Source organism: Xylona heveae (assembly GCF_001619985.1).
Source record: "Xylona heveae TC161 unplaced genomic scaffold L228scaffold_10, whole genome shotgun sequence".
Lineage (NCBI taxonomy): Eukaryota > Fungi > Ascomycota > Xylonomycetes > Xylonales > Xylonaceae > Xylona > Xylona heveae.
In genome coordinates, this window is record NW_017264202.1 from 114,347 (window position 1) to 139,019 (window position 24,673).

General features: G+C 48.0%; 6 protein-coding genes across 6 annotated transcripts; 3 read left to right on the plus strand and 3 right to left on the minus strand.

The window, feature by feature from the left end:
- Positions 1-20: 20 nt before the first annotated feature.
- Positions 21-1,457, minus strand: L228DRAFT_213585 (MFS monocarboxylate transporter-like protein; the record flags this gene model as incomplete). The annotated part of the gene is made up of 3 exons (XM_018329997.1): positions 21-548; positions 614-841; positions 915-1,457. 3 exons carry the CDS (start codon positions 1,455-1,457, stop codon positions 21-23), a joined length of 1,299 nt encoding a protein of 432 aa, XP_018185736.1.
- Positions 1,458-2,410: 953 nt separating this feature from the next.
- On the plus strand, positions 2,411-4,414 carry L228DRAFT_232708 (hypothetical protein). Its single transcript, XM_018330605.1, has 6 exons — positions 2,411-2,497; positions 2,547-2,855; positions 2,913-3,142; positions 3,200-3,702; positions 3,756-3,846; positions 3,902-4,414. Exons 2-6 carry the CDS (start codon positions 2,576-2,578, stop codon positions 4,340-4,342), a joined length of 1,545 nt encoding a protein of 514 aa, XP_018185737.1. The 5' UTR covers positions 2,411-2,497; positions 2,547-2,575; the 3' UTR covers positions 4,343-4,414.
- A 1,256-nt stretch (positions 4,415-5,670) lies between these two features.
- L228DRAFT_249858 (multicopper oxidase) lies at positions 5,671-8,229 on the plus strand. The gene is made up of 7 exons (XM_018333183.1): positions 5,671-5,740; positions 5,807-5,839; positions 5,912-6,008; positions 6,079-6,208; positions 6,283-7,190; positions 7,330-7,632; positions 7,778-8,229. The coding sequence occupies exons 1-7, from the start codon at positions 5,706-5,708 to the stop codon at positions 8,090-8,092; spliced, it is 1,821 nt and encodes a 606-aa protein (XP_018185738.1). The 5' UTR covers positions 5,671-5,705; the 3' UTR covers positions 8,093-8,229.
- Positions 8,230-8,327: 98 nt separating this feature from the next.
- On the minus strand, positions 8,328-10,665 carry L228DRAFT_284917 (cell division cycle protein-like protein; the record flags this gene model as incomplete). Its single annotated transcript, XM_018336278.1, has 2 exons — positions 8,328-10,500; positions 10,569-10,665. 2 exons carry the CDS (start codon positions 10,663-10,665, stop codon positions 8,576-8,578), a joined length of 2,022 nt encoding a protein of 673 aa, XP_018185739.1. The 3' UTR covers positions 8,328-8,575.
- Positions 10,666-10,928: 263 nt separating this feature from the next.
- Positions 10,929-12,539, plus strand: L228DRAFT_249859 (DUF572-domain-containing protein). The gene has a single exon (XM_018333184.1). It carries the CDS (start codon positions 11,213-11,215, stop codon positions 12,113-12,115), a length of 903 nt encoding a protein of 300 aa, XP_018185740.1. The 5' UTR covers positions 10,929-11,212; the 3' UTR covers positions 12,116-12,539.
- An 87-nt stretch (positions 12,540-12,626) lies between these two features.
- L228DRAFT_256708 (putative histone acetylase complex subunit Paf400) lies at positions 12,627-24,500 on the minus strand (the record flags this gene model as incomplete). Its single annotated transcript, XM_018333937.1, has 9 exons — positions 12,627-13,310; positions 13,368-14,102; positions 14,157-14,437; positions 14,526-14,557; positions 14,611-18,761; positions 18,795-18,957; positions 18,994-24,155; positions 24,216-24,376; positions 24,446-24,500. The coding sequence occupies 9 exons, from the start codon at positions 24,498-24,500 to the stop codon at positions 12,627-12,629; spliced, it is 11,424 nt and encodes a 3,807-aa protein (XP_018185741.1).
- Positions 24,501-24,673: the final 173 nt, after the last annotated feature.

A 24,673-nucleotide genomic window follows, 5' to 3' on the forward strand; every position in this document is an offset into this window, starting at 1 on the left:
AGACACGCTATCGAATGGCATCATCCAGTCGTTGCTTCCGTCTTGGATTGTTTGGAAATTCGTATCTGTGCCAGCCGTGCCGCAAAAAGAACCGAAACTCCAAGGATTACCGTGGTCCCTCCAAATATTTGTGCATAGAGATAATCGCCATGCTTTTTATCGATCAGGACTCCGGCGATGGGTGGGCCCGTAAGACATGCAATGCTGATAATACTGAACACCATTCCCACTCGGACACCCATCTTGTTCAGGTCCGTTGTCAGACTAGAGAGCGTTGATGGGAACAAGGTCTGAACAGCATTGGAGCAAAAGCCATATACAACAACGAAAGCAACAAAGCCACCAAAACTTGAAATGGCAATCCAGCAGTAGAGCATGATACCAACGCAAAGCACAAAAACAAGCAGAGTATTGAAAGCACCAAAGTAGGCGTTTGCTAGTAGTGCGGGTATCAGACGCCCTGGAATACCAACAGCGTTAAGCACAACCAAGAGGATCAATGACGTGCCATCTGATATGTGGGCGATGCTTTTGCCAAATGTCATTGTCTGCAGGGTGTCGATCCTGGTCAGCACTCTGTTCTCACTAGGCATTAGAAATTGATTCCACGTACATAGAAATATGCAAAGTACACGCCCCACAGCGTGAAGAATATACCAATGGCAAACAGGGTATATGGTAGTTCACGAAAAGCGCCCCACTCGACGAATGATCCCCGAGGTCTGTTTGAGCGCCCCGGACGGGCCAGTAGAACGATGATGACTGCGTTGAAGATCATGACGAAACCCATGACCCGTGTGGTCCATCGAAACCCGATCTGTGGATCCAACTGACGAGCAATCTTCAAGGGGCAAGAGTGTTAGAAATCCAATGTAACGTTGGCAACAACCAAAAAATCCAAGTGCTTCACCTACAATGGGAAATACAATGCCGCCAACTGGTGCTCCGCATGCAGCAAATCCGAGCGCTAAGGGCCTCTTTTTCACAAAATATGTCGAAACTAGAGCGATGGCAGGCGTAAAGAGAGTGCCATTCCCGAGTCCTGTGGTAATTCCTTGTGACAGAACTAGCTGCCAGTACTTGCCAACTGCAGAGGTGGTGAATATTCCGAGAAGCTGCAGCGAGCAGCCCACGTAGACAAGTGATCGAAAATATCCAGCGTCCATAATCCTCCCGGAAATTGTTCCAACAAAAAACAAGAGGAAAAGCTGAATTGATCCCACCCATGAGATATCGGATGATGACTTCTTCAGAGCATCCATCCAATGAGATTGGAACAATCCAAAGGAAGTTTGATACCCAAAGCCATTAACGACAAGCAGGTGGCTGACCAAGACCTGAGACCAAGCTAACCAGCCTCCATCAGTCTGAAGTTCAGATTTGGAGACTGTAGAGTCATCTGATGATTCTGATCTGGCCCCTGAGAATCTTTGTTCTGGTTCTTTTGAAAGAGACATAATAATGATTGAGAAATTGAGCGTCGTAAAATCTCAAGGTGATACAGCTGAGCAGATTTTGTCTTTTCCCTCCGTTGATATATAAAATATGGCTTATGGGAGACACTGATAGCTCTTGACGATCATTTTGGTGAAGATTCTAGATTGCACAATCCGAATGGACACGGGTCCACTCTGATAAGACCTAGCTACGCAATCCTTCTTATGCAGGGGCTTCCTGCAGGGTTCCTGGAAAATAATCGGGACGCCCTATGAAGTAGCAAGGGTCCAATACACCACTTCACCTTAACGAAGATCATTCTTGTTAATCTTCTTTACAAATGGTACAATTTCTCTTCCAATAAAATCAAACCGTATAGGTCCGTGGCAAAAAGTTGCCATAGATCCATCAATCCCTTTCCTCAACGTGTCAACGAAAAATCTTAGTTTCATCCAACGTAAGAATTTGAAAGATGCATAAGATATTTGCCACAGGCTATGACTCTCAACGAACAAAACAAACGTTACACTCGACTTTCTCCACAGCGGCATCTGCTGTTCATTTCTCCATAAATCTTCCCGAAGATCTTTTCGACATTCGTTAATGGGTTGCCCTACAACATTGCAAGGGTCCAATGCATCTATCAGCCTCTCAGAAGCTTTCACGTATCCATGTGAACAGATATCCATGTTTTCCTTTGAATGGACAACTGATAACATCCCGGAGAAACGTTGCAATGAGCTTCATCTCAACACTTCTTGTGGGGGCCTGACGAAAATTTTCGATATACGAGGCACGGCTGGAAGTATTACGAATCCTAAGCGGTTATGAGGGGAACACTAATGCAAAAAGAAAAAAGACGCAGTCAGATGATTTTGCGTAGTATCTGGCCTCATGGATGATGATGAAGAGCATATAAAGCTCCGACTGAACCACAGTCTCAACTCCTCACCAGGCAATCGAAGAGTCTTCAGCCAACCGCACCCGAATTCCCAAGCCGTCCAGAAAGAACGCAAGAACCAGACAAAAGAGGCTATATACATCAAGGCTCTCGAGCATTGTGAGAAGAATTTATTTAGAACCGGTTTTCATCGCTAACCTTTTGCTTTTCAGGTATAAAATCAAACCATCAGTCAATATGCCTATGTTCATCAATGCCGATGTTGAAACTCGCCTCTCTTCAATGGAGCAGGCCCTGAAGGATGTGCTCCATTGGCAAAAGGTCATTGCGCATGCGGCAGTCGGGAAGACTACTTCGATTGCCAAAGCCAAGATCCAAGAGGGATATTCTTTTCAGCAGGAGAATTGGAAGGAGCCGATCTCGAGCCACTCTCTGGCAGTCAAGCCCCCCACTGAATTGAAATCCAATCATTCATCCCTCAAAAAGGACTTGCAATCCACGGTCGTTACTGTTCAAGGTAAATTTTCAGACTTTCTTCTGAGCAAACCCTAGCTTGACTAATAAACCTGTACAGAAATCCCGGCTGAGTCCGACCCGGTGCTCACAAAGCCTGTCCCTGACGGACTTTCAGACCGTATCCTTGACATTATCGAAAAGTATGGTCAACACCTGCCATCAGCGGCTGCTGGTGATGAGAATGCTCGAGGATGGATCGGACGATCTTTATTTTCGGCCATTGTGAGCAAGCAAGTTCAGCAAGGGAAAGCTATTCGGATGATCCTTCCAGCATTTCCATGGAAAAGCGTATGCTTGAGTCCTTCCACGGCTTGACGCATAATTTCATGCTAATCGAAACAACAGATCAACCAAGTGGACAAGGTTCTCGGCCCACTTCCTGACTTTGGTGAAGAACTGTCTCTTGCCAGGCTCAATCAACTGTGTGAGGATATCCGGGAGGTGTATACACCTGGAGGAGAGGTTATGGTCGCAACCGACGGTCTTGTATTCAATGGTAAGATGCTCAAACAACCGTTTGAGGAAATGCTCGGCACTAATTCTTATATAGATATTGTCGGAATTACGGACGACGACACTTGGAACTACAGCCAGGTGTTGATGGAAATGGCCAGAAACATGGCCTGCAACAATATTAGAATGTTGCGGGTCATGGATATTCTTGGATACACTGATGAGGCCGTTGAGATGACAAAGGAGACCTACTTACAGTTCGTGGAGAAGTCTCGCGAGGTTCTTCTGAGCGAGTACGGCCGCTCTGAAGAAGAAGTTCGCCAGATGATGAGCGATGACCCTGATACACTCACAACATATCGCGGGTTCATCCGCTTTTTAGAAACCGATCTAAGGTATTTCAGCAAAGCGGCCACTCAAAATCATGCTCCTGTTAACACTTTCACAGATATAGCCCCGTGGCAAAGGCCGCAACCAGCGGACAGCAATTCCGCAAGATTGTCAAGAAAGTGGCAATGGGAATGATGATCCGGGCAGAGGTAAGCAAATATCAATCGATTAAGATCTAGAACTTCATATTGATGGATCTTCTAGTCCTTCACGAAATTGCTCCAATCTCGATGCACCGATTACGTTCGACTTTCAATTCATCCATCCACTGGATTGCAAAAGCTTTCCGTTCCCTTGATTGTTCAACAGTCGGGCGGCTTCCCAAGAACACCTTGGCATTCGGTTGTCGCTCTTGGAGTTAACGGTTCCTACACGACCCTGCACGTCAAGGATCTCCGCGACACCCACAGTCTAGTTTACCGAGACAACCGCCCGTACTATTATCGGGAGAAATCAGACTTGTGGGACGTGGATGGCGACTCTATCGCTTTTGAACCCCGCTACCCGAACAAACTTCTCGTCTATCCTCGCGAAGACTCCAGCGCGGGAACTGCCTTAGCAGTCGAGCAGATTCAGCGACTCCAGGAATTAGCAAAGGTGTTCAAGGGCTCAGTCGAAGTTTCAGGATTCTCAAACTACCCTTGAGAACTTCAGGCTGCGGGAATTTGCTTTTTAAACTGGTGCAATGTGGTATTTGGTGTTTTATTGATTTCCCACACTCTTTTAAGGGTATTATTGTTTTTGCTTCTCGTTTTCATGTTGATTTCCCTCTTTTTCCCCAATTGCAAAAGTGGCTAGAGACATACAATTGCTACATCAATATAGATTGCTACATTTTTTAAAAATTTCTTCGTTCAAATATTGGTTGCAGGCGTGCATTCGAGTCACCAACACACGGTAAGTAAAATTGGTACAATGCATACACTCTGTTAACGAGATATTGAAGGACTTACAGGAAATTTCTGAGGAAAGTTTTATTGGAATAATTAAACTCTGATCATTCGTATATATAGTGGATGGTAAGTAGAACTAGGCTTCTCTTTGCTAAGCATTATATCTTACTGCAGGGCTTCGTCCGCAATTTTACAAGATTTCAAACATTATACTCAACCTGACAGCTCTATATATATGATTCTACGATCGTCCAATTCCCTTTTACAAATTCAAACTTGGGATGTACTGTTATGAGTGTACGTTTTGGCTCTGAGACGAACAATGTAAGTACGAGATTAAAAGATATTCGGAAAAGCGTTTCGTACGCTAAATTCAAACGTGCAGTTTTATCAATTTCAGACATTTCCATTGATTCCAAAGGTGGGAGGAGATAACAGTTGTCTCATGTCAACTCGCAAATATGTGGGATCACGAATTTCTTTCATTCTCTATTCTCTTCCTACAATCGTGAGTCTGTGGTCATCAACATGTACTTCTGCAAGCCGTAAAATTTGTCTCCAAATTCGAAGATGCCGTTTATTTCATTCTTAGATAGACTTTCATTATTGAATCTCCGATAATGCCACCATATATACGTTATAGCTAAAACGTAAAGCTTTCATCCCACAATTTTAAACCTGGATGTTGTACTCGTTCGAAAACTTGATAGATGACAGATTTCAACAATTTGAAACCCTCCGATATAGCGCAACTCGCGGGCATCTAGAATATGAAATAAGATCTTAGTAAATAGTGTGATAAGCTCCCCGCATCTGATTGAATCTCAAGCTCGGATGGTATGATCCGAATGTAACCACCCTCAACCCTAAGATTGCCACTTTGCAGATTTCTATAGCCAACGTGGCTATAACGTGCTTCAGTATCAGTCTATTCCTCTGTATTTGCCACCACATGGTCCAACTAAATGCAAGATATCAAAGAAAAGCGGGGAAGGCTGAGGGTTTTAGTTTGCCACCTGGAAACTCCAGATAGCATAAATAGAGGACGTTTCTCTCTTCAAGTTCCTAAAGTTTCATTCAGTCAAAAAAGTCTTTTCTTTCTGAAGTTACTGGCAATGGGAGTTTTACGGAATATAACAGAGGCTCTAAGGCAAGTACTATAAAGGATATTCGAATCACCTCGATGGAATGAGTTGAATACTAACTAGACTGACAGCCTTTCCTCGGTGCTTCCTGGCGGTCCTATTGGGTAAGTTCTCAGATTAATGATGGTTTTAAGGGGCTATTTCATTCCATGAGGCGGGCTATACTGACTTGACAGCACTCTTTTACCGTCTCTCATACCATCGCTTCCGCCATCATTCTCACCGTCAAGCGTTGTCGAAATTCCTGGATTTCCCGACTTTCTTCCTTCAAACGTGAGCAAATCTGTCAAAAACAAGAGATTTTCTTCCTTCCACATTGTTTTCATTGCTAATATCCCAGAAGACCACCGACCAATTTCCATGGGGAAACCGCACAGCGAAAATTGATCCTCACGCAGATATTCCTAGTACAGGAATTACGCGATATTACAACTTGACAGTATCTCGAGGGGTGCTGGCACCAGATGGTTTTGGTAGAGTAGTCCCGAATATACACCCATTCTATCCGCATTATAATTCAAGATGTATGCCTGCTAAACATTCTTAGAAAAATCCGGAATTTACATCAATGGCCAATTCCCCGGCCCAGCTATCGAAGCCAACTGGGGAGACATGCTTGAAGTCACAGTGCACAACCAAATCTCTGGGCCGTCTGAGGGCACATCAATGCACTGGCACGGTTTATCTCAAAACGGCACACAGTGGTCTGACGGAGTTCCCGGTGTCTCCCAATGCCCTATTGCCCCAGGAAATTCATTTACCTATCGTTTCAGAGCCGACGTCTATGGGACATCATGGTATCATTCCCATTTCTCAGCACAATACACCGCAGGTGCTTTCGGGCCCATGATCATCTACGGTCCAAAACACGTCCCCTACGACATCGACATTGGGCCCGTAGTATTAGGAGACTACTACCACCGGGACTATTTCTCCGTTATCGAAGACGTTGCTGGTACTAACCCAGACTTTAAGGTCTTCGTCCCTTCGTCTGACAACACCCTCATCAATGGCAAAAACAACTACAACTGTTCCATGGCACCAGCCAATTCTACTTGCTTTCCCAACGCCGGACTTGCCAAATTCAATTTCCAAAGCGGCAAAACTCACAGGCTCCGCCTGATCAACGCTGGCGCGGCGGCTTTGCTACATTTCAGCATCGATGGACACGCTATGCAGGTTATTGCAAACGACTTTACGCCGTTGATTCCCTACGAAGCAGACGTTATCACCCTGCATTCTGGTCAGCGAACGGACGTCTTGGTCACAGCACCAGAGGAACCACTCGACGCGTACTGGATGCGCTCTACGATCTCCCTGAATTGTTCTGTTTCAACGACAACTAATGCACTTGCCGTAGTTCTCTACGATGATGCAAGTGAATTCACGCTTCCCAAAACAGAGAAGAGCGCTGCTGCGGCTGTTGCTGATAGGAAGGATGTTCTCTGTCAGAATGTGCGTCGAACCTAGTTACTATTTTTCGCGTCTTCCTCCTCCATCATCTTCATTTTTTCTTCGTCAGTAGCATTCTTGTGAAAGGTGCCGAGATCAAGACCAAGACGAAATAAGCTGACACCGAAGTCCACTGAAACAGGATCCACTACACATGACTGTCCCATGGGCACCTATTCCGATTGACCCTGAGCCCGACATCACCGTCACTGTCGAAGTCGATCTGGTCACCAACGCCACGGGGTCTCATATTTGGACAATCAACAATCGCACGCAGTACACAGACTACAATGACCCGGTTCTTATGCTGGCGAATCAAGGTAATTTTTCATATCCCGACCCAGAGTGGATGGTCTGGAACATGGGCAAGAGCAAGACCGTCCGCATCGTCATGAACACGGTATACCAATCTCCGCATCCAATGCATTTGCACGGCCATAGCTTTGTAAGTTTTCTCAGTTTTCCCGCCCTGCCCTTTTCATCTTCAAGTCATGTCATACGAGGCATAAAAGAAAGAACAAACCAAATAGAATATAATATAATAATCGAAATGAACTCAATCGAAAATGGAAAGCTAATACCGCAAATAGGCCGTTCTCTCAGCAGGCCAAGGCCCGTGGGACGGCAAAACGATAATAAACCCGACAAACCCCGTGCGGCGAGACATCCACACGCTGCCGCGCTACGGGCATCTCGTCATCCAGTTCACGGCAGACAATCCGGGAATCTGGTCATACCATTGCCATATCGCGTGGCATTCGGCCACGGGATATACGATGCAGATTGTCGAGAGGCCAGGGGAGTTTTATAATCCTGAGCTTCCAGGCATTATGGACCAGACGTGCAAGGCGTGGGACAAATACACTCAGGGGCATAAAGTAGATCAGATCGACAGTGGGATATAGATTTCCTTTTTAGAACAGCTTTGGCGAATCGATGTGTGGGATTTTGGTCTCCTCGATGAATTTGGGCGGTTTTCTGGTTAGCATTGGCGTTGGATAACCAATATACTCGGATATTCTGTTTTTTTTTTTTGGCGATGATTGAAATAGAATGATAGAAAGAATAGCAATGATGAAGAAATCTCGGACTTATACGTGTGAAAGGGAATTATTTGAGATGTTTCATTGCTTTGTATCAAAGGCGCGGATATGATGATGATGGTGATGATGTTGATGAGACGTGACTCGCTGCAAGTATACAAAAACAAAGCTCGGCTAAAGAGAGAAGGGAGAAAAAAATGAAAAGGGGAAGTGAAAATAGAGGAAGAAACCCCGGAGGAAGGAAAAGAGAAGATACAGCAAAGTAGAAAGTAGGAGAAGAACTCATAGTATCATAACGCCGCAAGCGCCTGGCCCATTTCCAGATTCGACCGTCCCCTGCCATAATCAGTACTCCTCGTCACTCATCATCATCATACTCCCATCGCCATCGGTAGCAGGATTCATTGGATCCACCACGGACGACGAAAAAGAAGACGACGCGATTGATGAACGCGCGGCATGACTTGATCTACCCCTACCCGCCGACGAATGACGTGGAGGAGGCATTTCTCTTGAAGCTCGGGCTGATGATGACGATGGGATTGCTGCTGCTGCTGCTGCTCTTTGTCGTTCTGCTGCCTTTTGCGCTGCCACCGCCGCTCTTGATCGGCGGCCCAACTCGACTTCCTTTCGGCGCTCGCTCATGAGACCTTGAAACTCTTCTTCGACTGCAGCGTCGTCCCAAGTCACACTTGCGCTTTCGTCGAGCGCTTTGCCAAGCAGCTCTGTAGCAACGGGGTCTTGGGGACTAATTGCGAGCGCCTCGTGTAATGCGACCACAGATTCCCAGCTGCGGCCCAGTTCGAGTAGCACGAGACCCTTTGCGCAGAAAATGCCCGCATCTCGCCCGCCTTCGCGCAAGACTTCATCGAACTCGATTAGGGCTTCGCGCAGACGACCCATTCGACGATAGGCGTGGGCGAGGTTGGCGCGAGTAGCAACCCAGGCGCGAGGATCTGAATCGATTTCCTTGGCAATATGGAGGGCTTGTCTGAAGACGTTGACGGCTTCGAGAAAATGTTCTTGGTGGTAGAAGACAACGCCAAGCTCATTGAGAAGTAGTGGATCTGTTTTACATAGTTGGTAGGCTGTGTTGAGATACTCCTGCGCGAGGGTCATATTGTTTAGTTGGAGGTTTTGCATGCCGAGGAAGAGCTGAGGGAGGTGGGTTCCCTGGAAGAGTCGTGCGGCGGTCGAATAGGCAGATATGGCCTGGTCGTGCTCGCCTTCGGCAGCAAAAGTATGCGCGAAACCAATCCATGCTGGGCCAAAGTGTGGGTCCATCATGGAAGCTTTGGAAAAGAAGCGTCGTGCTTCTGCTATTTTGTTGGTGGTGAGATAATACACGCCGACGGCGAGCCAGGAGCACGGTTCTTCTGGGTGGTGGTCTGCTAGATCATGCGAGATGAGGAACAGGGCGTTTGTTTGGTTGAGTTCATGCAGACAGGCTAGGTGAAGAGGGTATATGCTAAAATTATATCGATCCGTTGCCAAAATGGACTCTGTTATGGCGAGGGCTTCTTTGAACCGGCATTGGGTGAAGAGGAGCTCGGCCTTGGCTAAGAGGAGATCTGGGTTCGATGCGAGGTTGTAATGTGTGGAGAGAGTCTCAGTGGCTGTTGCAAATTGTGCTGGATTCTTGTATTTCGAAAGTCGAGTGGTATAGAGCATCCTCGTAAATTCTGCAGCTTCTTGTGAACTTGAACTATCGTCACCAACGGAGATGGAGTCAAAATCGAGTGACTCGAGAAACGCCCATTCTTCATCCGGTGACATGAGACAATTCTTCATCAGCTGGTCGAATGCCTCAAAGCATTGAACATCTATCCGGACAGCATCCTTGTAGCATTCCTTGGCCCTGTCAAAAGCATTCTGCTTGGCGTAGCAGATCCCTCGTAAGAAGCACATGGCCGCTTCAAATCGGATATTTGCAATATCTTCGCGATCCCTCTCCTCGCTGCGGTCCACGCGCGCTGAGCGGTGCGCTGTCTTCGTATGGCGGGTGCTACCGTTGCGCAGGCTGCTCTCCGCGTGCAACAGTTTTCTTCTGCTGTTGCCGGCTGTAGAGATGAGGTGCGTAGGGTTCTTCTCGCCGAGAACTGTAAGAGCTTCTTCGAATCTTCCTTGCTTTATAAAGCAGTGCGCCGAAAGATATCGACATGACGGATTACGTGCCACGAGATCTTGTCGTGCGAGGAAGCTTTGAGCGCGAGTGTAGTTCCCTGTTGAGAAATGGACTTGAGCAAGCCAGAATGCATCCTTATCATTATCTAATATTTAGGAGCAGAAGTATTAGCATATTATCGTAGTAAAGATATCTGCGATGTTGCATACGCACTGGTTAGAGCCAAAAGCTTGTCGCCAATGAAGACTGCGGATTCATATTGGTGTTTGTTTAGGGCGTCCTGCCTCCATTCCCTCAGAAAGCGCTCCATGGTTATGGGGCATTAGGATGCCGGAAGAACTCAAGCAGACAAATTTCCGCAATTACAGAGCCCACGGCAACTTCAGAAATGTTTTTTTCTGCTCCACAACTAAATCGTCATGGAACTTCAAACACCTCTAGACCGGATAGCCCAAACACGTTTATTTTGGTCTGCGCGCTGCTTCCCCGCGTAGGGTAACCACCTGTACTGCCAGTCTTATCTCATCCATCTTATCACACCAATCTTCCGCCACTAGAACGCTTAAACCCCCAAAGCATCATCTCCAACTTCATCCTCACCACTACGATTCCACAAATACCACCGGGAAGGCCTCCATCACGGCTGCCATACGAACGACTCTCATTCTGTCACCTCTACAGACCATTCTCTCGTCTTTTACCGAAGAAGCGCCTGCAACCAACCGTTTCTAATATACAAACTTCCTCTTCCTTTCCGCAGACCGGTCGTCTCCCGAACTTTAACTTTCCAAAGCAAGCAATACCAGCTTCATTCCTCTCAAACCAGTAATTCTTCCAGCTATCGCTGAACAGCCACCATGTCCGAACGTAAAGTTCTTACGAAATACTACCCTCCCGACTTCGACCCGTCGGCGATCAAGCGGGTGCGCAAGCCCAAGGACAGTGGGCCGAAGTCACAGACTGTACGTCTGATGGCGCCCTTTTCCATGCGCTGCACTATGTGCGGAGAATACATCTACAAGGGACGCAAGTTCAACGCACGAAAAGAGACGACCGAGGAAAAGTATTACAGCATACCCATTTTCCGGTTCTATATTCGGTGCACGCGTTGTTCGGGAGAAATCACATTCAAGACGGATCCCAAGAACATGGACTACACGTGCGAGCGGGGAGCGAAGCGAAATTTTGAGCCGTGGCGGGATCAGACGCATAAAGAGGAGACGGAGGAGGAACGATTGGATAGGCTAGAGCGCGAAGAGCAAGAAGAGGAAGAGGAAAAAGAGCGCAATGCCATGGCCGAGCTGGAGAACAAGACCACGGATGCGAAGCGCGAAATGGCCATTGCTGATGCTCTCGATGAAATACGTACCCGAAATGCACGCAACGAGAGGTCTAATCGTGCAGAGGAAGGCCTCGTCGGTGTGAGAGATGAGATTGATGATTGGCAGAGACGGCAAGATATGGAGGACGAGGAACTAGCCAGACGAGCTTTCATGACAGAGGATGGGGATCGGGTTAGGCGGTTAGGAGAGGAGGAAGAAGAGGGCAGAGACGGGTCGAATGACAGCCCAGAAGTCGATGGAGGTGTTTTGAATGGCAAGGGCAAGGGCAAGGGCAAGGAAGTGAATGGGACGAATGGAGAAGAGGTGGAAAAGAAGGTGGAAGACCAGACGCCAGCGCCGACGTTTAGGCGTGCGCCAAAGAAGAAAAAGGATTTCTCGGCCGCGTTGGGGATCAAAAAGAAGCCTGCGTTGGTTTAGTCGAGATGGCGCGTCAATCTTTTCTTTTGATTTCCGAATTTGCGGTGTTGGTTGAAACTCGGAAGGAGGCGTTCACAGGAATAGGGTATCAATGGTGTCCTAATCTCAGGCTCTTTATATCTGCCACTTTGCACCTTTATGTGGTGTATTGTTTTGCCATTCTTCACTAATTTACAGATCATTTTCGGGCATATCTAAATAACAGAATTATAAAACACAAATTGTCCTGCACGACGTGCTTTTGTAAAAGTCTTTGACGTACTGAACAGGAAAATTGGTAGAGTCGCCTGGAGCGATGCCGTGAGCGCCTTTTATCGAAACAATTAGAATCCCTTTTCTCCAAATTACGCCATTGTACCAGGAGAAATTTGTCCTAGGTGCCTTACATCCAAATAGAAAAAGAAGAAAGCCCAGTGTCTGAATGAGCTATAACATGGAAACTGTAACGGGAAAGGAACATGGGAAACGTGGAAGGCTTGAAAATCGCGATAGAAATGAGACAAAGGCAAATCTAGAGGTATGGCATCCAAAGTGCGTCACTTTGGGCCAGATGCATGGGGTTGGTTGCACGAGAAACGAGGTCAATAATTGTCTGGTTCGCAGGAAGATTTCCCACTGGCGGTTGCGCAAGGCTGACTGCTTTCTTGACGATAATGTCACTGTTCATCTGAACAGTCTCCCGCAGTTGGTTTTCCTGCAAGCCGCTACGGTGCTGCTGGGTGAACCAGAATATCATTTCGTCCCGCACAAAGATGCTTAGATGCTGCTCGAGCTCAAATTCGGGCTCGGTCAGGCATCGAGCAATAGCCATGACAGCGCAAGAGAAGATACCTTCCATGGCAATGGGGCCCATCGTCGTCTGAAGATTTGGCGTGAGACGGAATGGCACAGGTTCGGGATTATGGAAGAATGCCTTGCCCGCAGCCATGGCGGGAATAAGTTCGGCGCCCCAGATATTGCCCGTTGCCCTGGATATAAACATCTTGTGGGGGTAGCGGTTGTTCATATGCATAATGTAAGTCATGAATGTAAGAGCTGCAAGTTGGTACGAGAATTGACGACGGAAGAGCCAAAAATCGGCGAAGTTGGGGTAAATATGCTGGAAATATTCAAGCACGAGATTGTTTGGAACCCATTTGTCTTGAATGGCGGTGTAGGCTTCCATTCGCAAATTCATGGAATGATCGGGGTATCTCTTTTGTAGTCGTTAGTACTCAAGACCTGTTTACTAAGTGGGTGAAGTGTAACTTACGCTGCTCTTCATGTCCGTCAGAGCACGGAGCTTCTCCATTGTGAAGAGAATAGGCTCATCCTTGTTCATTCCGTGTCTTCTACAGTGATCCTCAAAAATACCTTGAAGAGGAATGTACGAAGGGTCGTCTTGCACCATGCGGATGTGCGGAGCAAGTGGTATCATCAAAGGAAGGTGGAATGTGAGGTTCCGGCGTCGACTTTCCTTTCTCTTCGCGAGTACCCCATTGAAAATCCTGAAGAGTTGCAATATCCTTTCTTCTCGCCTACAGTGTCTCGCTGCAGGATGTTGGATAGCGAACTGATGAATACTTCCATCATGTCCACGGATCTTAAGTCGGCGGTGGCAAACCCCGATACCTCGCACGAGGTCCACATTCGGCAAAAATCGCTCGATACGAATGAAGTCTTGGTTCTTGTCGCGGTGCTGCAGGTACTGTCCTGGAACTTCGACCTCGTCGAATTTCTGAAACCGGAACTCACTGAGATGAGGACTAAACGATTCGAGACTCTGCTGAGAGGGTCGGCGGTCAAGTTTCTCTTCAAATTTGTCACGCCATTTTCGAAGCTTCTGAATATACTCGAACATTGTTGGTTTCTTGGCTACAAAGTCGGCTTCAAACGACTTGCGAATGTGAGCTGGCAATATCGTTTCTGCAAACCGGGTAATATTTGCTTCAGTAGCAGGGGGAAGCTTAACGTCTTGTGCGTACGACGCTGGCATTCGACCAACATACTTGTTCTTGTCAGTTACGCTATCAGAATGTTGGGGAAAATATGTTTGACTAACGGATAAGCCATCGTTCAATAGCGCAACAATTAGGCGGTAAGCATCTTCATCCGGTGGGCATTTGAAATGCTTTTGAATTTGGTCCACCATTGTCTCCATGGAAAGCGCAAGAAGCGGGAATGCAGTCTTAAGCACGGCCATGATCTCCTCCGTCAGTTCCCATGGCTTTTTGGGCGCTGGCTGTGCTGGCGTCTGCTGGCCGCCTTGCTGGTCGGTCTGATTCGGTGGTGCCTGGGCTGCTTGGGCCGGGTGCATTGGTTGACCGCCCTGTCCAGGCTGACCTGATTGTTGTCCAGGGTGTGCAGGTTGTGGAGCCTGTCCAGATTGCATCGGCTGCGCGGGCTGTGCCGGTTGCGCGGAAGGGGTGACTTGGCCTGGCAATCCAGGCTGTGCCATAACACCTAAATGCCTGTTAGGAAAAGGTCCTGAAAGTATATGATAACAACAAGGCGACTCACCATTAGGAGCTTGTGGTGCCATATGCGCCGCATCAGTAGCCGGCGCCGGTGGTCTGGGGACGCCATTGGGCTGCAGATTCGGCTTGTTCGCCAGCGGTCCGGATTTTGGAGTTTGGCCTGCCGCTTGCATAGCCCGATTTATCTTCTCCTGCCTTTGCTCCTGCTGTTTCTTGATAACTAACATGTCCTCGCGGCTGGTACGGAGCAGGAAATATAACGCTTGTGGATAAATCTTTGCAATCTTTACTAGGATTGCTCGTGAAATCCGTGCTTCTCTATGGGACAGGCTGGTCAGGAGTTGCGGGATGAAAGTGATCCAGTACCAAACGGGCGTTTCTCCCTTAAAATTTTCAAACGCTTGGTGCACTTTTCCTTCCGCATCGTCCAAACTCAAGAGCCATAGAATTCGGCTAATCATCTTTCGAGATTTCGCACTCTTGAAAAGACCAGCTGCTTCCAGATAGCAGCTGACAGCTGCCGCGGCTCGTTCCATATTAGTTGGCTCTTCTTTGAAAAGATTGTCGTTGTAGTGACCCCACTCAGCCCAGGCCTTTGGTAGTCGGATGTCGTAGTAGAGCGCAGTTCCAAAGGCCTCATTCGCCTCTTCCTTGTGGTTCAGTTTCGCCAGGAACATGCCTTTGAGAGTGAAAAACTCAGCTTTTTGCTGTTGTCCAAAATAGTTCAGGTTGGTATTATTGATCACATCAAGACCGCTAGTAAGCTCATTGCGATTCTGATAATGGCACTTCGCTTGCTCTCGGAGCTTGAGGAACGCCTCCTGTATTTCAATATTTGGAAGGGTATAGATCCTGCTCAGCTGGTTTATGCAGACTTCCGGCAGTTGATGCTTGCGCGCGACATGGGCAAATCTATTGATAATCCACGCCGTCTCATGGTACCCTCTATACGCATAAGAATTGCCAGTCGCAGAGCTCTGTTGCGGTGGGAGCAGGGTGAGGTAGGTGCCGTTGATAAGCTGGAAAACGTGCTGTCGCCAGGTTACAAGATCCTGCCATGAATTAATGTCGTCCCAGACGTTGGGCAAACGATCCCGCCACGTGCCCAGAAGGAGTTTCAGCTCTTGCGACTTCGTATCGAGATTCTGCTGCGTGGTAGAAGCAAGACTGGCACAGATGACGCTGGCATCGTGAAGCTCCACAAGCTGCTGGAAGTTTTGTAAAATTGGAATGTGAGCATTCGTAATGCGTTTGGGCAGTTGGTGCCACTTGCGAATTGAGAGCTGCATAGCCTCATCGCAGATTCTATTGAAGTCATTCTCCGATTTATTATGAAGCTTAAGCAGAGACATAAAGGCTTGGAAAAACACTCTTCTCGGCGTAGGTGCATCCGAGACGGCCTTTATGATGGATTCTAACTGCTCTCGGTTTTCGCTGGTCGTCCATGTTTCAAGATTGCGCCAAGCTGATTCGAGTAAGAGATCATTGAAGTTTTCGTGCTTGGCAAAGTCGCTCAAAATCTCCCACTGCTGCAGCTTTTGTGCGCAAAGTACCCAATGATCTTCCCACAGCATATACTCTCCTTGCGAGAAAGGAATGGTGCCAATACGTGCCTTAATCTGCGCCGCTTCGTAGAGCTGCTGGGCTTTATCCCACATTCCATTTTGTTCGTAGGATAGGCCAGCATTTGTCTCAACAAATTGGCATCGTCTCCGCCAAAGACCGTAGAAAAGATCGTCCTCTTGAAGGCCGGCGTACACTTCCACCAGAGCGTCGAGAGTGCTCTCACGAACCGCAGGAGTGTCGATAACTGGATTTAGTGCGTCTTCCTCTAGTGAGCAAGCTGCCGTATACCAGGCATCGTAAGTTCTGCTAAGGAACTTCATCACATGCGGCGGAAGGCTGAATCTCGGCTTTGTCCGCGCGACACCTTCAAGCAGTGCCTGTACCACATTGGGACGTTTATCGACTTGCCGCTGGTGGTATTCTTTCGTAAGCAGAGACACAATCCCCTTTTTAAGGTCCAGACGATCATCCTTTGACATTGCAGCCCAACAAATAGGAAACAATGAAACCCATAGCCGATGGGAAAGATTGACATCTGTATGCTGCAATTGACTTAATGGCTCAATAAGGTCGCGAGCCTTAATCTCACCAAGTTCGCTGCAGAATCGCCTAGAGCCGGCTATGAGCTCTTCAAACTTATCATCAAGCATTATGTTATCCTTGCGATGATCATTGGCATAGGGGCCGAATAACACAGATGCTGGAAATGTCTTCAGGTCATCTGCATGGAGCGAAGCTGGAGTTCCCTTCTCCACCGCTCCTAGGATCAGTTGAGAGGCTTGTGCGATCCAGAAAGAATCCGCAAGGGTGTCCCAATTCTGCGAGGTCAGGACATAGCTCAGCCTTGCCTGCGCCGTTCGGCTGAGGCTCGCATCGAATATTGCCATGAAACGATTGCGCATTTCGATATCCTGCGCTCTCGTCCCAACCAGGAAGGCATGCTCCAGTCTGACAGTGAGTTCCGTACGCTTGATCTTTTGGTCCTCGTAGATGCGTATCACCAGGTTCAAAAATTTCATTAGTAATGTCGGATCTGATCTCGATTCGAAGAGCAGCATTTTATGGAGCACTGCCGTTTTCTCTTTAAGGGTAGGGAAAGTCTCGTTGGATCTGAAAACCCACGACTCCGCCATATCAAGGATCTTCAGACAAAGTGGAATGCTTTGTGACTTCTCAAGAAGGGAAGCAAGAACACTCAAAAAGGGCCGCCGTTGATCCCCAAGTGCAGACATGCGCAGTGCCGTCATTTCAATAGCCTTGAGTGTAAGGTTTGTCTGGATTTCTATTTCATGGGGGTCAGGGCCATTGTTTGCCGAGGCTTCGCCGGTTCGAGCTGCTGCAGGGCCTGCGTTTTGTCCTGGAACAACGTTGTACGCTGCAAGATGATCCTTCGATAATTGTTGGAGTGCCTTCATGACTTGAGGGATGTGCTGATCGAGCTCCGAGGGCTTCCGGTGCGCAAGGGTCCAGAGAATATTGATGCTAGACACCAAATTGCCTGCGGAAAGCATTTCAGTCGCGATGGCGGATAGGAAGGCAATAAATCCAGAGCTTGTTGCTTCCGGGTCTGGCTCATCTTCTTCCGGAGTTTCATCAGGAATGGCATCAAGGATGCACCTAACGAGCGGTTTGAGCTCCCGTTCGGGAGAAGTCTCTTCTGCTGCTGCATGCAGACAATCCTGTACTTCCGGATTGTCGGATCGAAGCGATCTTTCCAGCAATTTCTGAAGTTGCGGCACGTGCGATACCAACCACTCGTCCGACTTCGAGTTTACGAGAATTCTCACTATTTGTAAAGAATTGATAATACTTGTCAGAACCTTCTCGTCCGGTTTATCGATCTTATCCGAAGTCAATATAGCTTCTGTGACTTTCGGGAAAAGATCAGTGTCTAGGTCTCCCCAAAACTCCGAGCCTAAGAGGTCATGCAGCAAACGAAGAGCTTTCTTGCACATGTCATTAGTGGCGGACACTTGCAATGCATAGGGAAGTGGATCCCTAGCCCTAGCAGAAGGCACCGGATATCGTTCGGGGAGCGTGCTGATCAGCTGAACAAGATATTTTATGAGGATCATCCTGAGCGGCGCAGGGAGAACATATTCAGCTCGCTCGCTTCCTGATTGAGCTGATAGTGAAGTAGCCGGCGAACTAACAACTTGCGTTCCATCAAGTTTGCGCTTCTTTAACTGCGGGGACTCAGATGGTCCACGTGGGAAAGGAGAGCTAGGCCCCCGAACCCTCCGTTCTTCCCACTGCCAAATAAGACTGATGAGGTTGAGAGCAAGTTTCTTGCTATCCGCAGATGGATTAGGCGGCGGCGCTATCTTAGAGAGCGATTGAACGATGAGTGGGGCAAAGTGTTCCCTTGCCTCATAGAACAAGTCAGGATGCCGAGCCACAAATTGGAAGATACTCATCAGCTGCTGCAAGTTGGAGATCTCTTCGGACAGGATTCTTCTCGGCAGTTTTGCCCAGATTGGAGCGCGAGGATCATTACCCTTGGCAACCCGTTTTGGAAGGACTGGAGCAATTAATTCAAGGGCCTGTGTGACAAGAGAGCGGCCTTCATTTTGATGGGCTCGAAGCAATGCCACGTAGATCTGCACCACGATCTTGGATGGGGTCTCGTAGTGGGCGATGAAGTAGCCGATCAACACGTAGGCTGCATGTTTGTTGATGATATCATCAAGTCGAATATAGTTCCATCCAAACTTGATGACATCTTTTCGAGCATCCTGAACGAGATTGTGATGATATTTGATCAGCATCGCTGAAAGCTGGAGCAACTCCATGCGGGCGTGATCAACCCCAGGTTGGCCGCTGTCTTCTGAAATATCACCCAGCTGTGGTCGCCACAGTTTATTGTGAATCGCTTCTGTCATTGCCTTGTCCAAAAATCGAGACACTTTTGGAGTAGGTTCTTTGCTCCAATTTCGTTTAATATCTGTTGCGAAAATGGGGTTTACCAAGTAATGGAAGGCAAAAGCTTTTGCCCTTTGTGAGACCGATCGATCAGCGTAAAGATCCATACACCGCAAGACAATAACTCGCCAGTACTCAAGGGAGTCGCTTGAGATGATGTGGTCGTAAATATACTTGAAGAAAGAATGGCTGGGCTTGAGCTCATTAGAAGTGATGGCCTCAATTATCTCCAAGAGTAGATCGAGGTTTCGCTGCGCGCCAGCGAGGTAGTGAGCAAATATGGACATCAGCTGCTCACCACTCTGGTCGACTGGCAATCGCAAGGGTGCTGGCAATGTATCTCTTCTTAATCTGTCATGCAACTCCTTTCCGACCATCAAAAGTCGATGTCTCAAGCTATCGTGCGAGAGGAGCGACTTTGCACCGGAACAGATGGTGATAGAATGAATGATATGTATCGTATTCACAGTGGCATATGCACGTCTGTCAGCATCCTGGATGTCAAAGGAGCATCCTATCAGGCCATCAATTTCTCCGGAGATGTAGTCTCGAAGTGGTGCGCTTGCACTGTCCTCAAGGATCTGCGCGAGGAGGCGTCCATATTTCATCTCATGCAGTCGGGCCGAGAAAAAGCTCCAAGTTTCTTTGGGGTATCGATTGAGATACTTGACAAGAGGTTCGCGGAAAGGGCTGTAAGTAGTCCGGCGGAGTTTCTCTTCGAGTTCCAGCACTTTGTTTACAAGCCCTTCCATGAATGTGATGGCGGCCGGAGGGAGAAGATGGAAGATATTGAGTATGGCTGCTACGACCTTCATACTCGGATTCTGCTCGACCAATGTGAAGGAGATCTTTTGCAGCGCATTTTGATCCGCAATGGTGCGCATATGATCCAAGAGTCTCGAACCAATTTCGACCTTGAAATAGTTTGTAAGCAGCGTCAGCAGCCTTGCCAGACCATCCAATCCAGCAACGCTTAATCGCTTCGGATCCTGCAAATTCATCAATATCGGGCGGAGTCCATTCTGGAGCAGATCTTTCGGAAGCTTATTCGTCATCGTGAGAACGCCTTTGAGACCTGCATTTGCAGCATCGATAACTTCTGGCGATTTAGAATAGAGAGACTTGAAGAAAACGGCGATGATCCTGGGTCGACTTGGATTGGCCGGTGAGTTGCCGAATTCAGCGAAACCCATTGCCATAGATAACAAGCGGATACACGATACCCTGAGACTGATAATGGACTCTGCTGTCCGCTGCTCATTTGGCTTTGTAGCTAAGCTTTCATCATCTGCGTCTGCCAGGGCAAGGGACTCCATTAAAAGGCGATTCAGCTGATCGTTGAATTCGACTATTTCATGTTGGAGGCCCAAACAGAAGGAAATTGCATCAATATAGCCGATTTGTACAGCAAAAGGAAGTGCTCGGAGGGGCTTGTTGTAGATAGGCTGTAACAGCCTGTCTTTTACAGGTATCATGAGCTCATGTACCTTTACGTTCAAGGCTTCCGCCATGATCGTGAAGCCTTTCTGGGCTGCCTCTCTCACATGTTTGTTCAAATGGGCTAGCTCATAGATAAGCAGGCCACACAGATTGTAAAGTCGGCTTTGCGGAGACTTGAAGTCATCCTTGGACATGCTCTTATTGCATCGTCCCAGCAAGACCTCAAGGGTCTTTTGGGCCTGCACCCGGACGCTTGCCGGTAAATCCTGAGGCACATCTTTAATGACGTACATCAAAGCGCGCACGAATTCAACTTGACGATCAGCCATCCAAGCATCTCCCAGATCTATCTTTGTTGCGAAAACATCGATCCCAAGACTACCTCCTGCTTTCGTAAACCATTCCTCTTCATGGCAGCTTTGACAAAACGTCCGTGCCAAATGAAGGAAGAACGGAAGCTTTGAGACCTTTTCGACAGAACCGAAGAGCACCACGACGCAATCGAAAACGGTTCGAATAGCCTCAACCGTGACATCTCGGATAGCAGCATTTTCTGAAGATAATGACTCGACGAAGGCATCTGCTAGAATCCTGCTATCAACGTATACTGGCCCTTCGCCAGATTTAACGTCGAACGGCTTTCGGAGATGCCTTGCTTGAGCTGAGGCCCTGCCAACTTCCAAAATGGTGAAATGCCGGCAAACGTCCGTTATCAGAGACGTGGCAGCCTCTTCGGTCTCCACTATTGTGCAGGCTACGAGGCACGCTTTCAAAAGTTTCTTCAGCGTCTGCTCTTCTGCGCTTTTCTTGTGCATGGACTTGTCACGTTCAGACTTTGCGAAGATATCCGGCCCAATATCATACTTTGCTTCCAAGAGATCGTCAACTTGAAGCCTCACCAGGCGGGCAAAATCTTCTGGAAGGCTATCAGAGCCAATATAGAGCTTCAGCTGAGAACTCAAAAGCTTAAAAGCCTGCTGCTTATAATAAGCATCTGATTTTTTAGCGACCGCCGTCTTCGGTACTTCGAGGAGCTTTCCGTACGCAACGTCAATTCCGAGATCGGCAGGAAATGCTCGCTCTTTGTTGGTGCCAATCAATTTGATATCTATGCTGCAGTCATCATCGGCATATTCCTTGAAGTCCAGTGGAGAAGGTCCGTTGAGAAATTTTCGGTTACGTCCGCCGAGCTTTCCTAATATTCTCATCGTCGTATGGGCATGGAAGTGACTATAGGGCATCGGCCGCAAGTGATCCCAAAGTGCAGTCATTAATTCATCGATGACCGGGGCCATGATAGGATCAAGGTAGTCAGCAGTTAAATTGTCCACGCAAAGCTCTAGAGTTCGCAATCCCTGTCCGACGAGATCTGAACCAGCGCGTAGTGCCACTACCAGCGGCCGCATCAGGTAGCTGAGATGTGGAAGGAGATTGCTAAGTCGAGCAGGTACTGTAAGACAGAGTTCCACGTAAAGATCGCGATCCTGAGGCTTTCGCGCAGCGAGGAGGAGGTTGTTCAGAACCTCAAGAAGCATCTCAAGCAGAGGGAGTATCTCTTTGTAAAGGTGTTCAAACCGACCTCCTCCAATGCTTCTAAATAGCGACCGAAGCAACAAGAAATAATTGATCGGCTCCTCTGCTGTGGTGGACAATTGAATTGACTTGGTCACTATCTTCGTCACATGGGGTAAAAGTACCTGCTCATTGTGGGTTGAAAACAACGTCACAGCCATGAAAGAGAGTTTGAAAAGTCGTAGAAGAACGGACGAAACTTTGACATCGGCAGAGCCGACGTCGCCGATTCTACTCATAAGAAACTGCAACAGCATCCCGGCAAAGCTTGGCGAGGTGGCCTCGCTGGCGAGGAAAAATTGCGCTATGTGGAGCAAAGCAGTATGCTCAAAGATCATGTCGTAAAGCTTGGGTATCTCTGAATGAAAAACTTCGTGAAACATTGCCGGATCAATGGAGTGAAAGACAGTAGCAAAAGTCTCGAGGAGATCCTTTTCTTCCTTGCCATTGGGTACCATATAATGAGTCGCGAGATACTCAAGGGCCGAAGAGTACTGGGTTTCCGATTGAGGCTTTTCAAGACTGTAGTATCGAAACACATGAGCTCCCTCCCGGAAAAGCTTCGTGATGACAGCCACTTCCTCGGCATTGTAACCATAGGATACTTCCTGCCAATTTGGGGGCGCATTAGCCGGATCTATCGGTTCCGGCTGTGGGTTGCAAGCCTTCAGTTGATAGAACACGTTTTTGAGCCCATTAACAAGGTTTTTGAAGAGGAATTTGTTGTCTGTCACGGGATCAGCGCCGCGGTCCCGCGGATTAGACGTCCGAATGGGCACAGCATTAAAGATTTCAACCTCATCCCAATCAGGAGGGTTCGCCTTATCCGCGAAGTAATTTTCCGATACCTGGTCCTCCTGCTGATTGGCATACTGCTTGGCAAGCTTGACAGCGTTCGGATACTGTCTGTTCATCACAGCAAACTTCTCTGCTATGGAATCTAGAATCATTATGAGGAAATGCCGCGCATCCTGCTTATTCTCCAGCTTTGCGATAGAGTCAGCCATGTTCAGTAACAGCTTCGCGCTCATAGTCTGAAAGCTAGTTCCTGGGAAATCGTCGTGTAAGTTCTTTGTATATACGACCACTGTTCGACAGATTTGGTCTCGGGAGAGAGATTCCCGGAGGTGGTGGAGCAAATCTGCGAGCATACTAAAGGCTAAAGGTCGCATTGTCTCGTAGACAGTCAAGCCGTCCCCAATCAGCACTCGTTCATCGAGAAGCTCGTCAATCTTGGTGAGAAAAATCTTCCGAAAATTGAAATTGATGATATGTCGTATCGCTACCAATAATTCCTTGCGGGCCGATGATCGCTCACGAGGGCAGTCCTTTAGGAGACGAACAACAATCTCAGGGAGTGCTGGCAAGAAGTCGGAGAGTTGCTGCGCGTATGCTCGTAAGAGATAAGCCAAGAAACTCATCGTCTTCACTTGTGCAGTGATGAAATCTCCGAAGGCAGTCCGATTTTTTATATCGTGGCTAACACCGGTAAAGATTTTGCCCTGGGCCCTGGCTTCAGCATGGGCGCGCTCTTGAGGCCTAGCCTGTAGAAGCAAAACGCTCTTAATCAGGGGCACGAAAAGTTTGACATTCTTGTTCACACAGTTTCGATAGGACTGGAACAGAGATACGACAATAATGGGGCACTCCGCCAAAACCTTGAAGGACTGCATACCCTTTGCCAAAGGTCGAGTCGTCTGTTGCTCAACGCCCAAGTCTGAAACCGACGCTGTCGGAGATCCGGGTCGGGGTGACTGGAAATTTTGCGGATTGCTTGGCGTAGCTGGAATCCCGGATGTTGCAGCCTGAGCCGGATTGTCGAAGGTGTCCTTGACCGCTTGCTCCATCATCTCAAACATTTCCTGGATAAGGTCCAAGAACGGTTGAACTCGCTCACCCAAAACCTTTGTTTGATTCCGCTGGAAGTTTATGATAGTCCTCATGCAAAGGATAGCGTTCTCTTCATTCTCCACGCGAGCCAGGCCTATCAGGAGATCTACGATCTCCGGTGCATATGGTTCGAGGGCTTCCGGCGGAGTCATCGGTAGGCGATGAATAATTTCGAGCACACAGTTTCGAAGTTTCTAAAAGGGCGGGCACATTAGCGGATCCACGACGTTTCAGAGCGTCTGGGGACTACTGACCTGCTCCCATGATGTGCTTATAAAAACAGGTTGTCCGTCCAACAGCTTTGTGAGGATAGGCATGAGCTTCTTGAGAAAGGTAGGATACAGAGATCCTTGTGAGGTAAAGGCTTCGACAGCATCTCGGAGCTCTGTCGCGACATTGACCTTGTGTTTTACATCTAGAGTCCTGTCAGTGTGATTGGGAGGTGACAAAAATCACGATCAATCGGCGATAAGTGCATGCGAACCTAGGTTGGGGTCCGAGAGCCTCATGGCAAAGTCTTCAATCTTTCTTTCGGCCATGGTGTCGGCAGTGCGTCCGGCGACGGCAGACCAGGGCAGTCAGGTTTTGCCCGGGCGTCAGGCCGGTTGTGCTATGTATCGCGCAGGAAATAGAGTTCCTATCTTATTCTCTGGGTATGCATCGCTCATCAATGTGCTTTCGAGAATTGAAAGCTCAAAGTGGCAGGCGTCGC